Source organism: Diadema antillarum, unplaced genomic scaffold (genome assembly GCF_040938485.1).
Source record: "Diadema antillarum isolate AM-2024a unplaced genomic scaffold, OU_Dant_1.0 seq00000687_RagTag, whole genome shotgun sequence".
Classification (NCBI taxonomy): Eukaryota; Metazoa; Echinodermata; class Echinoidea; order Diadematoida; family Diadematidae; genus Diadema; species Diadema antillarum.
Window position 1 is genome coordinate 266,332 of NW_027271592.1, and position 13,390 is coordinate 279,721.

The window sequence follows — 13,390 nt, forward strand, 5'->3', positions numbered from 1 at the left end:
GATACGTCTAACAGTTTTTTAGATACGCTGTCCACAAAATTGATTACGGACGAGAAGGACGGACGGACGGACGGATAACCCAAATACATAATGCCTCCAGCAACACTTCATGGCGGAGGCATAAAAAAATGGCAACAACAAAGTAAAAATTCAGGTCTGAAAATCCTCATCTTCGTATCTTCATAAACTGTGTGCTATTTGTTCAGATATAGCAACATTTTGATACAGTGAATAAAAATTGCCAGTCCCAACGGCTTTCTTATAATTGGAGTCACCTGTATGTGTGTAACTTTTACTCATTATGGACAGTTTATATTCAGCTTGAATTATCATAACTTACAATTATAAAGACTGAACAGCCCTGCTGAAGTCATGTTTGGAAAACTTACTTTTTAAAACTAAGATAGAGTGACCTTTCACATAATGTCTCAACATTCATACTCATATTAATGCATATACATGTAATTGTCTACACATATCTGTTTCTACCATTTCTAATAAATTATGTTACTGCTAAATATTTCTAGTAAGGATTGCAGCTGAGAAGTGCCACTTTTGGCCAAGGTTCATTGACCTTTGAACTTTGATCCTGGCGACTTTCCAGAAAATCTTGTTTTGTGTATTTCATTCAGCAAACTTGAGCTAGGCACCCAAAAAATCCACTGAAAGTTTTTTTATGATAGCATGGTTGTAACATTTGGGGCCAACAGACAACCCAAAAAATTGAATGTTTTGTTGTTTTCTTTTTTGGGTGGAGATATAAAAATCTGACACATCTGAACACTTTGTCTCATGCACCTTTGAGAAAGGTTGGACTGACAATGTTTCAAGTGGTGACACAACATTTGCTCCAAGGACTTAGGGTTAGGGTTAGGTTTGTGATAAGTTTTTAGATCTAGTTTGATGTGAGGATTAGGATTAGGGTTACAGTTATGTTTGTGGGTAGAATTCATGCTTGGTTTAGCATGCAGATATTCTATGGCAGCTTTTGTTTGAGGAGCAAATGTCATGGAACCCTTACAAGCAGAATCAGAGGCAAAGTCAAAGGCCCATGATAGAGCCAAACATCAAGCTGACATATTCAATCTGCTGCTGAGGGACAATAAAATATTCTGAGTAAGATTTCATACACACAAATCAGAGGTGACTATTAACTGCACTTTGAAATGTTCATAATGATGGGGCACACATTTGGACAGTCTCTGGTTGGAAAGGTGCCGACCCGTGTCAAATTTCAAACTTCTTCCACGACTGAGGCCCGGCTTTCTGAAGCTTGATCTCCACCTTGGTTCCAAGCATGTTGACAACACTGCTGCTAGGATCAACAACCTGCAAAGATAAAAGGAACGTTTTGTAATGGGGTAAAGCCCCCTAACAATTTTGGAAAAATGAGGAATAAAAAGAAGCAACACTGAAGAGCATACAAAATAAGTATACAGTGCACTCTTGTTATAACGAACATGGTTATTACGAAATAAAAATTCAGGCCACAACATTATCGGCTCTATGTATTTTTATTATCTATTTGTTCAGTTGTCATGAAATTTGGATGTAGCGACAGAAAACTGCTGGTCCTGAGGACTTAGTTACAATGGGAGCCCTTTGTACAGTGCACGCCCGTGATAACGAACACGGTTATAACAAAATTCCAGTTACAACGAAACAAAAATTCAGGCCGTTGCATTATCGGTTCTATGTTTTTTATTGTTGATTTGTTCAGTTTTAATGGAATTTCGATATGATGAAAGAAAACTGGCGGTCCCAAGAACTTCGTTATTATGGCAGTTCACTGTACATACAAATGTATGAAGTCTGAAAAAGAAATTAGCTATACAACCAAAAGTCTGAAAATCCTTAATCCAATTTAAATTTCCCTAGGCCTAGAAGTTACTGCTTCTTATCTGTCACATCCAGGCAATTCACACGCTGAAAAAAATAAAAAATATGCAAGGGTTTCAAGCTTTGAGCTGATTTTATCATAAGATTCTATTATTGGTTTTCTACTGACACTTTGGAATAAATTATTGACTTGCTCTCACTTGGGAAGCTCTACCAGTGATCAAGATTGAAGAAAACCACAGGAGTGCAAGTACTATCATGATAATAGTACTGTTATCATATTACTGCAAGTACTATACTGATGCCACTTTCATTGGAAGTCATATGATTATTCATAGTTCAATAAAAGTGAGCTGAGCAGGGCAAATCATCCTTTTATCTTCAGTTTTCTATTCCAGTTGTATAGTATCTTTGTTGATTTGTGATTTAATGGTGAATAAATAAACAAACAAACAAACAAAATTACCCCTTCTAATGTGATCTTCTTCTCAAATTCGCTCTTCTCCTGGCCAAAGACTATGTGAACGTCGAGGGAAACTTGGTTGGCCTCGATGACAGTCAGACTTGGGTCTGCCTTCTTGCAATAGACTGAGAGAACGGCAACTTTTCCCGTCTGATGCCAATCATGCCTGATTTGATGGGGAAAAGATTACAAAAATATACAAAATACACAAAAAATACAATTTGTTGTAAGGAAGAGGGCTTTATTGGTGGAAAGTTCTACAGTTGTGACATGTATATAAACATATTTTTTGGGTGCAAGTTTCTTCACTTTGTCTCCCTCCATAAATTAATTTCGTTAAGATCGCAACTGCTGATCAGTAAATTAACAAACATAATAATATCTTTCTTTCATTCAATATGTCCAATTCACATAGGTTTCATGCTGTGAATGCTTCTTGTTTTACAGTATGTTCCTGTTTAACCAATACATGATGCATCATTTGCAGATTGCAGATTGCAAGAATGGTAAACAATACAGCTGGCAACTTGAAATGTCACCTCAGCACCTGGGCCAACAATAATCTATTCACGGCTTCCTAGCTCAACAATGACTGATTAATTCTACTTCCTAGGAAATTCACCTGCATGATACTGTCTTCTTTTCTGCATTGTTGTCACTTTTAAACACGTGGTCACCCAGAGAGCAGCCCTCCTGGTTCAAGAAATTGTTGAAATCTGACGTCTTTCGGTTACAACACGACCAGTATTTCATCCTGGGGGAGAAAAGAAAAGTTCAGTTTTCAATAGGGCGCTTACATTGACAAAGATGTTTTACAAGGGTGATTACCATTTCACCTGCATGATACCATCTTCTTCTCAGTGTTGTTGTCGTCATTTTTAAACATGTGAAATTTATCTGTCAGCAGTGATTACCATTGACAAAGAGGTTTTACAATTTATCATTTCCAAATGATTACCATTTACGAGGATATTACAGAATGTTCTTCATGACTAATAGAATCGTTGGTTCAGCCCCCATAGAAAAATCGGAAAAGGACAATGCCCCTTCTGTGGGCAATGTCCACCATCAGTTTTGCAAATAGGTGACGCATGCACAAACTTAACCCTATTCCAAGTGGGGGGGGGGGGGTGTCAAATTGACCCCCCTCGACATTTAACACCACGATTCCGCAACGCGCAAAGATTTTGCCGTGTCGTTTCATGACTTTTTTTATTGAAGTCTCCCGCATATTTTGAGACCAAATTTGTGACGTCCGGGTACACTGTTCTGAAGTTACGTAATGTTTTGCATATGCATGTCAACCCCAAAACGGCTCAAATTCATGATATTGTGTGCAAATTCAATGCAAATTGTGTTTTTTTGTTAAATTGATATAAATTAGATTATTTCAACTTCTAACCATAGAAATTAATCAATTCTAGCGGAGATAAGTTTGAAAAAGTGCCTGCAACAAATTTTGGCAAAAAAACAATAGAAAACAAGAGGTCGAAAAAACAAAAAAAATACATAAGAAATTAAGAAAACAATAAAAAACAAAAGAAATTGATTTTGATTTCGCTATTTTTTTTTACAAGAAAATTGTTTGATGTGTCTTGAGGAACTCTGACACAAAAATTTAGGGATCCTTCAGTTATTTTAATGGAGTTATAGGTGAATATATGATTTCATGCATAAATTTGCATAATTAATTTACTTAAAATAGAAAGGCAATATTTTTCTATCGTATGACCATATTATCTTGTAGTTGACATCCGGCTCTATCTTCATGAAAAATTTTGCGGAGATCGGTTATGTGGTTGTGGTTGTGGGCATTATTGAGGGATGGTATAGTATTGGTTGAGGCGAGGAATGGGCTTTTAACTTTTTGTGAGATACTGTACCAAGAAACTACTCATGAAAAAGTACAGGGCACACCATTCTAACAGGAATTCAAAGTTTATATGATGAAAATCGGTTCTGGAATGCCTGAGACATCCATAAACAAAGTAAAACAAAGCCATCACAATAAAAGGTGGGTCCCACCTTTCATTCAGATTGCTCTGTTTGGGTATCTCAGCCATTTCAGAACCAATTTTCATCAAATAAACTTTGAATTCCTCTTGGAATTACAGGCTCTTTCATATTTCATAAGAGGTTTCTCACTATCTCACCAAAAAACGTAAGAAACCTGAAGTTAGGTCTCAATCAAGAGACCCTCTTCCTCACCCTTCATGAAAGATGGCAGCTCCGGGATGATGCCTGCATCTATCGGTGTAGCTGCTTGGTCCTTGGTACTCCTGCACAGAAATGTGGCAAGTTTAGGAGGTTAAAGTTTTGCTGGCAAGCCTAGTAAAGCAGCAGCCAACCGTCCTACTGGAAAATTCTTCCTCCATGTATTATTTATCTCTTCAGCAAATTTCATGCGTGAATGAAACAAAGCAGAAATGGAAAAGTAGATTCTGGCATATTCAATGGGGCTGGCAGGGGCAAGAAATGTATCCATTTTATCATTGTTGGATAATCCCACAGTGAACAACTCCCCATGGGCCTACTTGCCTTTTTACCAAAATGTTTAAGACATTAAGACATCACTGAGAATGCTGGGACACAGGAAGTGTACTCTCCAGGATGATCAATAACAGCTTTTCTCACACAGAAATAGCATCACACCATGAAAATTTAATAAGGTGAATGACAAGGAATGTTTGCATGACCCCATTTTTTTTTTCAGTCCGAACTGGGCGGGTTTGTGCTTTTGAGCAAAATATGCAAATTTGGCATGCCTTTGACAGAGTTGGGCATGCAAACATGGCACATAAATGAGTAAAATTGGAGATTCTCCCACCTATATCCCAATCTGGGGACTGGAATGTCCATTACCGCTGTTGTCCAGTGCCTGCTTAAATTTTTGGTTTATAGATGATGTTTTCTGGTGCTATCTTAGTCCTACAATATTTCTTAATATATTTGACAGAACTAAAGTTGGGTGTGAGAAAGCTGAACTTTAAGTGAGAGAAAAATATGTCTTAAGCAGGAGACACATAGCCAAAGTGGAGGATCGCCTGCAGAAAGCAGTACAGTTGGAGTCTCTGAAATCAGATTTTTACAAACACTAGTATCCAAGATGATAAAAAAAAACACACACGCATGCATAGAATACAACTTGCTTGCACATGTCACCAACCTACTCACTTTTTGGCAGCCTTTATTCTTGCATTGTGTTCCTATTTTAATTTCCTGAGAATTTTGTGATGAACCTGTTTGAGAGAGAGAGAGAGAAAAAATGCATGTAATGTTGCTTTCCCACAATTAAGTTGAACTTGATGAAACCACTTTGTTTTATATACTGAGTACACCGGTGAATAGTTATTTTTCATGTTTCATAATTTCAAGACATTATTGAGAGATTATCAATGCTGCCAAGACCCAAAATGCATTCAAATGCAGAGACTTACCATTAGGAAAATGTGGTGTTCAAAATCAAACAAGCTGGAGCAAAGTTGGATGACGAAGTTGTATCATCCCATAACTTTCTCTTTAAATCACGCACAGCAATCATGCACCTAAGGCATAGAAAATTTGGACTACAAGAGGATTTGAAGCTGAAGGTTTTAAATTTGGAGAGCAGGGAGTTTAGAAAACTGAGTGAACACAAAATCTGCTTCCCCTGTCCCTGAGTACCAAAAGACATTTCTGCTAATAAATCTGTTCATTCATTTTCTTGTTACTGCATGCAAAAAACAGTTTGCATTTGAAGCACACTTTGGACTCTGACATAATCCTCTCTTTCATTACTTAAATTTGTAGCATCCTTGGGCAAACGATCCAGCTCTAGATTAAGATTTACTAAGAAAAGATGAAATACACTAAAAGTATCAATTATAAACTGAAGTAACTTGCCTTTTAGATTAATTTTGAATGAAAAAAAAAAAATCATAATTACTGTACGAAGGCCCAACTTAACATTGGTTGCTAAATAACAAAACTTTAGATCAAGTTTCTGTCAGCCCTCCCACCTTTGCTTTCTACATTCATCGACATCTTTTCCAGAGCAGCTCGAAGTGCTGAATCTACTGACACTGGCAGTCTGATCTTTGGTTCATCGGCACTGCAGGATGAGAGGAATACTTTTTGTCATAGAGCATACAGAAGGAAAAGCCATTTTTTACTATTCTAACAACTGAGATATACAAGTATTCAAAGAAATGTTTTTCAGCTCTTTTTATTTCTTTCAAGGACCTGCATTGCAGCTTATTTCACATCAAATGTTGTGAATCTATTTCATTGTTCTTTCAAACTTCTTAAACCACTGATTCAAAACGAACAAAACAAATAATTCTACACATCTTATAAAAGTTATGTATGGAGCCAATATCTTAAAGATTTATATCTGTTTCGAAATGCTCTGTGATGGAAATTTCACCATCAGATAAAACGCTCATTGAAACAAAGTTTGCAAAATCAGTTGACTTTTCAAACCCACATGTCATGAAAAATAATGTTGATTTATGCAAGACTTCTGTGACATAGATAAAGCTCATGATGTTCCCTTGTCTGCATATAGACTACCAAACAAACATACAAAAATATCAAATATTACACTATTGTTAAAAAAGATTATCAAAGTAGGCTAGATGCTTATACTGTATTGTCCTGTCTACCAACATGCAATGCAATTTTCAATAGAGGACTCATACACTGACAGAACTTTGAAGTCTTCACACTTGTAAATGTCTATAAATTTTGAAACATCACTCAAATGAGTAAGTGCAATGTGGCAAGATATCAAATACAGTGACAAGGATAAACTAGAAATGTCGCTAAGGCGACTGGTATGCCTCCGCCATAATGCATGATTCTCCTAATAGGTCTATAGTACATGTAGACAACGTATGATTACATTTTCACAAAATTGGCAAAATATTAAAATGACAAGTTTGTCACAAATGTGTTGAATGTTCACCTTCCTTGACCTACATTTGTAGGTTTAATTGGATGAATAGGAGACCATGTATTTGGGGATTTAAGGACTTAAACTTGACTTTGACCCATTCATAAGTTTATAATGCATTGAGTAATTTTCAAGGTGTGGAGAAAAAGTGCAATTTCTGTATTGAAAAGTTCATTGTTACCATTTTCATCTGGCCTTTGACCCTAAAATTCATAGGATAATCACTGTCAGGCACAACATGCATAAATATGTAGTAAGTTTCAAGATAACTTGAGCCACTTCTGAGATATGGAGGAAAAAGTTAGTTCAGCACTTTCACTTGATCTTTGACCTTTTGACCTTTGAGGCAAAAAAAAAAAAAGACGAAAAAAGAAAGTTTCCAGGGAATCTCTATTGGGTTATACATGCATACACCAAGTGTAAAACAAAATAATAATCCTGCAGGCATTGCATAAATATGAGGGAAACAGTAAAATTTCAAAGTGTTGCCCTTGACCTTTGACCCCTGACCTTTGACCCATGAACCCTAAATTCTCTAGATAATCACTGCCAGTCAGTACAGGTTGTACATGTATATTATATACTATGTTCCATGAAGATACCTTGAACAATTTCCAAGATACAGAGAAAAAAGTGAAGTTTTAATATTTTTACTTGACCTTTTGACCTTTGAACTATGACCTCATGACCCCAAACTTTCACCAGAGAATCTTAATTGGGTAATACATGTATACACTAAGTTTCAAGAAAATATCTTCAAGCATTGCATAGTTATGGTGGAAATAGTGAAATTTTACGTATTTGACCTTGACCTTTTGACCTTTGACCTTGAGCATGTGCACCCAAAAGTTGATAGGCACAACTTCACCCCCTAATACACATACATGCCAAGTTTCATTAGGATACCTCAAAAGGTTTTTTAGTTACGCTGTCCACAAAATTCATTACGGACGGAAGGACGGACGGACGGACGGAAAGACGGACGGAAGGACGGACGGACGGAAAGACGGACGGACGGACGGACGGAAGGACGGACGGACGGACGGACAACCCGAAAACATAATGCCTCCGGCACCACTTTGTGGCGGAGGCATAAAAAGTGTACCTCGGTCTGTCTGCTGGATCGGCCGCTTGTATGGGTTGACGAACAGGGAGAGGTTGAACGGGCTGGATAAAGAAAGATCCAAACAGCAAAGAAAAAGATATATGGCAAGACGGTTATGATTTAGTGACAAGACAAAATGCCCATTGCTGCACATGATTACAATGAACTCATATTTAGTTGGATGCCAGGTCAATCCATGATGCAAAAACATACATACTCTGTTTATAAAAACCTAGTACAAGATATGACGTCAAAGCAATGCTCCAAACACATGGTGGCCTATAATGTACACATTTTTGCATCATGGGGTTGACAGAAACTGTGATGTGTCAGACATTAAATTGCAACAGCACGAAGACACTTTGTTATAAGATCTTACCCAATGAGTATCCCTATGGCAATTCAACATATGTGGCATCAAGTAAAAGTCTTTTTCCATTCATATTAAAAAAAAGAAAGAAAGAAAAGAAAAGCACTCCAAGAGCGCAGACCTCCGCCAAGCAGCTCATTTCCGTCCATACATAAATGCTGAAAATCGCTAAAATATCGAAATGAAGCTAAGCTGCATAAAAAAAAAGAAGCTACAGCTGTACAGCTGTAAGAGTGTTTACCTCATAAATCAGTTTCCTGCTGCGCTGCTCCTCGAACATGGCATGCGCTTTGGTATGTGTTTAATGCAAACTTCAAATACGCGCATCTTCAACTCCCAAGTACATTGACCCTATTTGCCAGAATCTGAAGAAAAAAAAATCCTTCAAAACTTCATAAAAATTCCCAGATCACTACTCAAATTTATTCATCTATTCCTTGTGTCATTATCAACTTTTTCAGTAACTTTCATCCAAATCTGTTCACAAATTTTTGATTTATTTTGCACACAGACAAACCAATGCAGACAAAAACATAACCTCCTTCCTTGGTAGAGGTAAATATCCTTGACTTTCACATAATATACAGGTGTATATGCAGAACAGTTCTGTTTTCAAGTAATGTTCGCTTAAAGTATAACTCCATAAATACGGGAAAAAATACATAATTTCACATGGCAGTAACATAAATCCAGGCAACACTGTCTTAATTGGTAGTTCGAAACAAGAAACAACAAACATACAGCCTTTGCAACAATTGATAACACACCTTTTTTGTGTTAACCCGTTGAGGACGGTTTGATTTTGCTACAACACACATTTCCCAAAGACACCTGCCCGAGTATACTCGGGACTCGTCCTCAACGGGTTAAAGACTGATCAATGTCACTGTTGTCACTACACTGTACCTGTGGTAACGGTTCATCGACATCATTGGACTCTTTCTTCGGTTCTTCTACTGGTTTCACTGGATTATGGTTGGACTTAGAACATCCCTGGAAAGAGAGAGAATGGAAAAGTTGATGAATGCTCACAAATGACACTGTTGACCAAGTATATCTTGCCATACTTACAATGCATCTCACATCAATAGTGCAGTCTTTCCTCAGAAGAGACACTAGGCTAAACCCTCATGTCTGGTAAGTACCAAAAATACTTCACACATGTTCAGACAGAAATCATGAAAGTAAAATACAGATAAAGTGATGAAAACCAGGTTAAAAAATAAAAAGACAAAAAGGAATATTCAAGTACACGTACATGTACAATGCTCCATAGTAGGCCAGCTATCTGCCATTTAAGTTTCCTTGCTGGCAAGCATGGATTAATTGTTGTTGGACTGATGCCAAAATGACCAGTATCTTTGTGTCATATTTGAGCAAATACAGAACCAGTCTCCATTTATGTATTAGTAGACTTCTCTTACTTATCTTATCTTTTCTTTTTATTTTTAAGAGCTAAACACTTTCAGTGCTTGCTACTGTAGATGCATTCATAGCTGTGCAGCTCACTATTCTTCTGTTCCCCTGCCAGCCACAAAAATTACAATTATTAAAAATCAGGGAGGTGAGGGTGCAGACTAGAGCACAAAGAAACCTTCAGGATAATGTGGCTGCAATCAAGAGACCACAAGAGTGTGATGCATCTTAGGAGTAAGCACGCACCGGAATATTCAGGAACTCTGTGAAATCGGTGGTTCTCTTTTTGCAGCACGACCAGCCCTTCAGAGCATCGTGAAAGACGGGCACCCCAGGGTGATGCACACATGCCTCTGTCATTGACATCAGAAAAGAAAAGGAAACAGTTTATTCAATCAGTAATTACTATAGAAACAAGAAGTGCACATTGCATTACATTAATGTTAATGTGCTTGGTAACTGTACACCCCACCACGCTTTTGATGTTCATACAAAAGAGTTCGTTAAGCATTCTCATTACATGGATAGAAAATCTGTCTACATTAAGAGGACTCTTATTATTTAACATTAGGTTGTAATTGATGAGGTATGAGTTTTGTTCAATTTGTCTGCCCTCTGCTCTGTACAAAATAGAATTTGTAAGATCGCAACTGCTGATGCTGATCTTCATTTTTTAACAAACATGTCAGAAAAAAAAAGGTACGATTTCTGAAATAGATGAAAAGGAGGATCGACCCCCGCTGGTACCAGGCATTTTTCCAACATGTTTGTTAAAAAATGTAGATCAGCAGTTGTGATCTTACAGTTGTGATCTTACAAATTCAATTCTGTACAGAGGGCAGACCTACTGAGTACTGAAGAAAACTCATTCATCGTATCTTCACCCCTGTGCTTCATCTCATGCTTGAATAATATTAACTGATTTTGACGGTTCTCCTCCTGTCAAGGCAGATGTACATAATGCAGAGACTCCAACCCCAAGCACCTTCTGATCTGGAGATTCTCCCGCCTGAAACCCTTAGCAAACGGGAGACTCCAACTTGATGTGTGCGAAGCGCGAAATTCCTACGGTTCTAGATGCTCTCTGGTGCTATCTAAGGCTTATTTTTTTAACATATGATAGAAATAAGTAAGAAATCCTTTCCAACGGCAGACAAAGAGCCAGGGCGGGAGAAATTAAATCTCAAACGGGAGAACGGGAGATCTTGCAAATATGGGTTTTCGGCGGGAGATCTCCCGTCGAAAACGGGAGAGTTGGAGTCTCTGCATAATGTAGTCTTTGTGGAACATTATTTGTACATCGTATAAATTACCATGGCATTGATACATGTGTACTGATCCCAAACAACCCAAACACACCCGATGGGCGATATATCCTATGTTATTCACTATTTGGTGTTTGGCACTTCACAAAAGGCAATAATAATTTAGGGTAACTTTAGGGGTCTATGTACGGCTATGCGGCTTAGTGATGATGCAAGCAGATTGAGTTCAGCCGGCCCAGGGCCAAAGTAGTGTCAGAATTAGATGACATATCTATTTCCCAACATAATATCAAGTCATATACACCCGCAGTGAATGATATGCCATCGCCATATCGTGATACGAGAGCTAGCTCGCGCTCGGCCTGGCAGCTGGGAGGATGTTTCTTACCAGCGCGCCCGGGCGCCGGCGGCTCGCCCGCATGCGGCGGGGCTGAGACGGCGGCAGGTTACGGGAACCCACCGCAATGATCACATTTCCGTACCCAGTGTGAATGAATGAATGAAATGTATTGTTGGTGATGCTACGACTTTGCGAATGTTCTCGATCGTCTTGAAGAGTCCCAGAAATGCGCGAATAACTCACCTGGTCCATCCTGATCTTGAGAGTAGTTAATTCCACAACCCTTATTAAAGCACTGTAACCTTTCTGTAGCCGTCGTCATTTTGGTAAACTGCAAATGTATCCACGTTCGAATCTTCGTTGCTGAAAAGATCGAGAGGAACGAAAGCCGGTTCCGTGAAGAATCACTGTGTTTACTTGCACACACATGCCAAACGTAGATTGAGTGTGTGCGGGGCATTCGGCAACAAAGATAACAGCCCAAAGAAAATCGACACATAAACGAAAGCAACAATGATATTCGTTTTTTAATATGTTACCTTCTTTCTTTTTCTTTTCCCTCTTGTAATTCCTTGATTTTCTAGTTTTATGTGATTTGTTTATTTTTAAGCTAATTATGTTATGTTCTGAATCTTAAAAATCGATAAAAACTTAAATAAAAAAAAATGTTCGCTTTAGTTCCTTATGACTGTCGGAAAATTCAGAGCTCATTACACAAACATTTTCATCATTCCTTTTTGTTAAAATTGACTGAACAATTAGGGTCAGTCGAGTTCTCGACTGGTTGCTCTCCTTATCCAGGGGCGGATCTAGTCCCAAAGATCCCAATATTAAATCATGACCACAGTATTTCTGTGGTCATGACAGCATACAAAAACAAACAAACAAACAAACAAACAAACAAACAAACAAACAAACAAACAAACAAATCTTTATTTATTTATTTTTTTTGCTGACACTTCTCTTCCCAATTCGGCACACACACACGCACACACGCACACACGCACACACACACACACACACACACACACACACAAGGGCTTCACACTTTCTGCTTTCACTTCTTTCCAAAATCCGATGACAAGCAAAAAAAAGACCCCCAAAGCAAAACAAAAAACCCTTAAATCACATCTACTATTGAAATAGATTAGCTATACAGTTGTATCATTATATGAAGATGTACTACTACTACTACTACAGAGGAGGCTCGGTATGCTTATTGTGCCAGACATCGCTGGTCATCACTTGTTATATTCTAAAAAGGTACAAAACCGCCTGGGGAAGTGTATAAGTGGGACTGATGAAATCAGTTTGTTTTTACCAGGCTCGGTTACAAGTGTATATATTGGATCTATTTATATTGATTTTCCTCTGTACAGTGTCGACGAATCACTCTCTCTGTGTGTGTGTGTGTGTGTGTGTGTGTTTGCGTGCGTGTGTGACCGATTGATGACTGCTCTTTAGCACATTTCAAATATCATTATCAGCGAGGGGGGGGGGGGGGGACTCATGTTATATTCAATGTTTCAGGGTGGGTTTTTTTTTCTTGTACATCTGTATATAGAATATGTTATAAATGTTTATATGTTATAAATGTTTTAAATGTTATAACTGTTATAAATGCTGTAAATGTTATAAATGTTATTAATGTTTATATGT

At 37.8% G+C, this 13,390-nt stretch overlaps 1 protein-coding gene across 1 annotated transcript; it reads right to left on the minus strand.

The window, feature by feature from the left end:
* Positions 1-264: 264 nt before the first annotated feature.
* On the minus strand, positions 265-12,116 carry LOC139737250 (cysteine and histidine-rich domain-containing protein 1-like). Its single transcript, XM_071647927.1, has 10 exons — positions 11,975-12,116; positions 10,373-10,479; positions 9,617-9,703; positions 8,341-8,402; positions 6,301-6,392; positions 5,477-5,541; positions 4,511-4,581; positions 2,925-3,056; positions 2,306-2,468; positions 265-1,329 (listed from the first exon to the last, which is right to left on the minus strand). Exons 1-10 carry the CDS (start codon positions 12,051-12,053, stop codon positions 1,228-1,230), a joined length of 960 nt encoding a protein of 319 aa, XP_071504028.1. The 5' UTR covers positions 12,054-12,116; the 3' UTR covers positions 265-1,227.
* Positions 12,117-13,390: the final 1,274 nt, after the last annotated feature.

Bases quoted from the DNA above. Each gene is read 5' to 3' on its own strand.
- LOC139737250 (XM_071647927.1), bottom strand. From the start codon at position 12,053: ATGACGACGGCTACAGAAAGGTTACAGTGCTTTAATAAGGGTTGTGGA. The intron at 10,480-11,974 runs GTGAGTTATTCG...TGTCAATGACAG, and splicing joins TCAAGATCAGGATGGACCAG to AGGCATGTGTGCATCACCCT. The intron at 8,403-9,616 runs GTACAGTGTAGT...TTCTTTATCCAG, and splicing joins TCGATGAACCGTTACCACAG to CCCGTTCAACCTCTCCCTGT.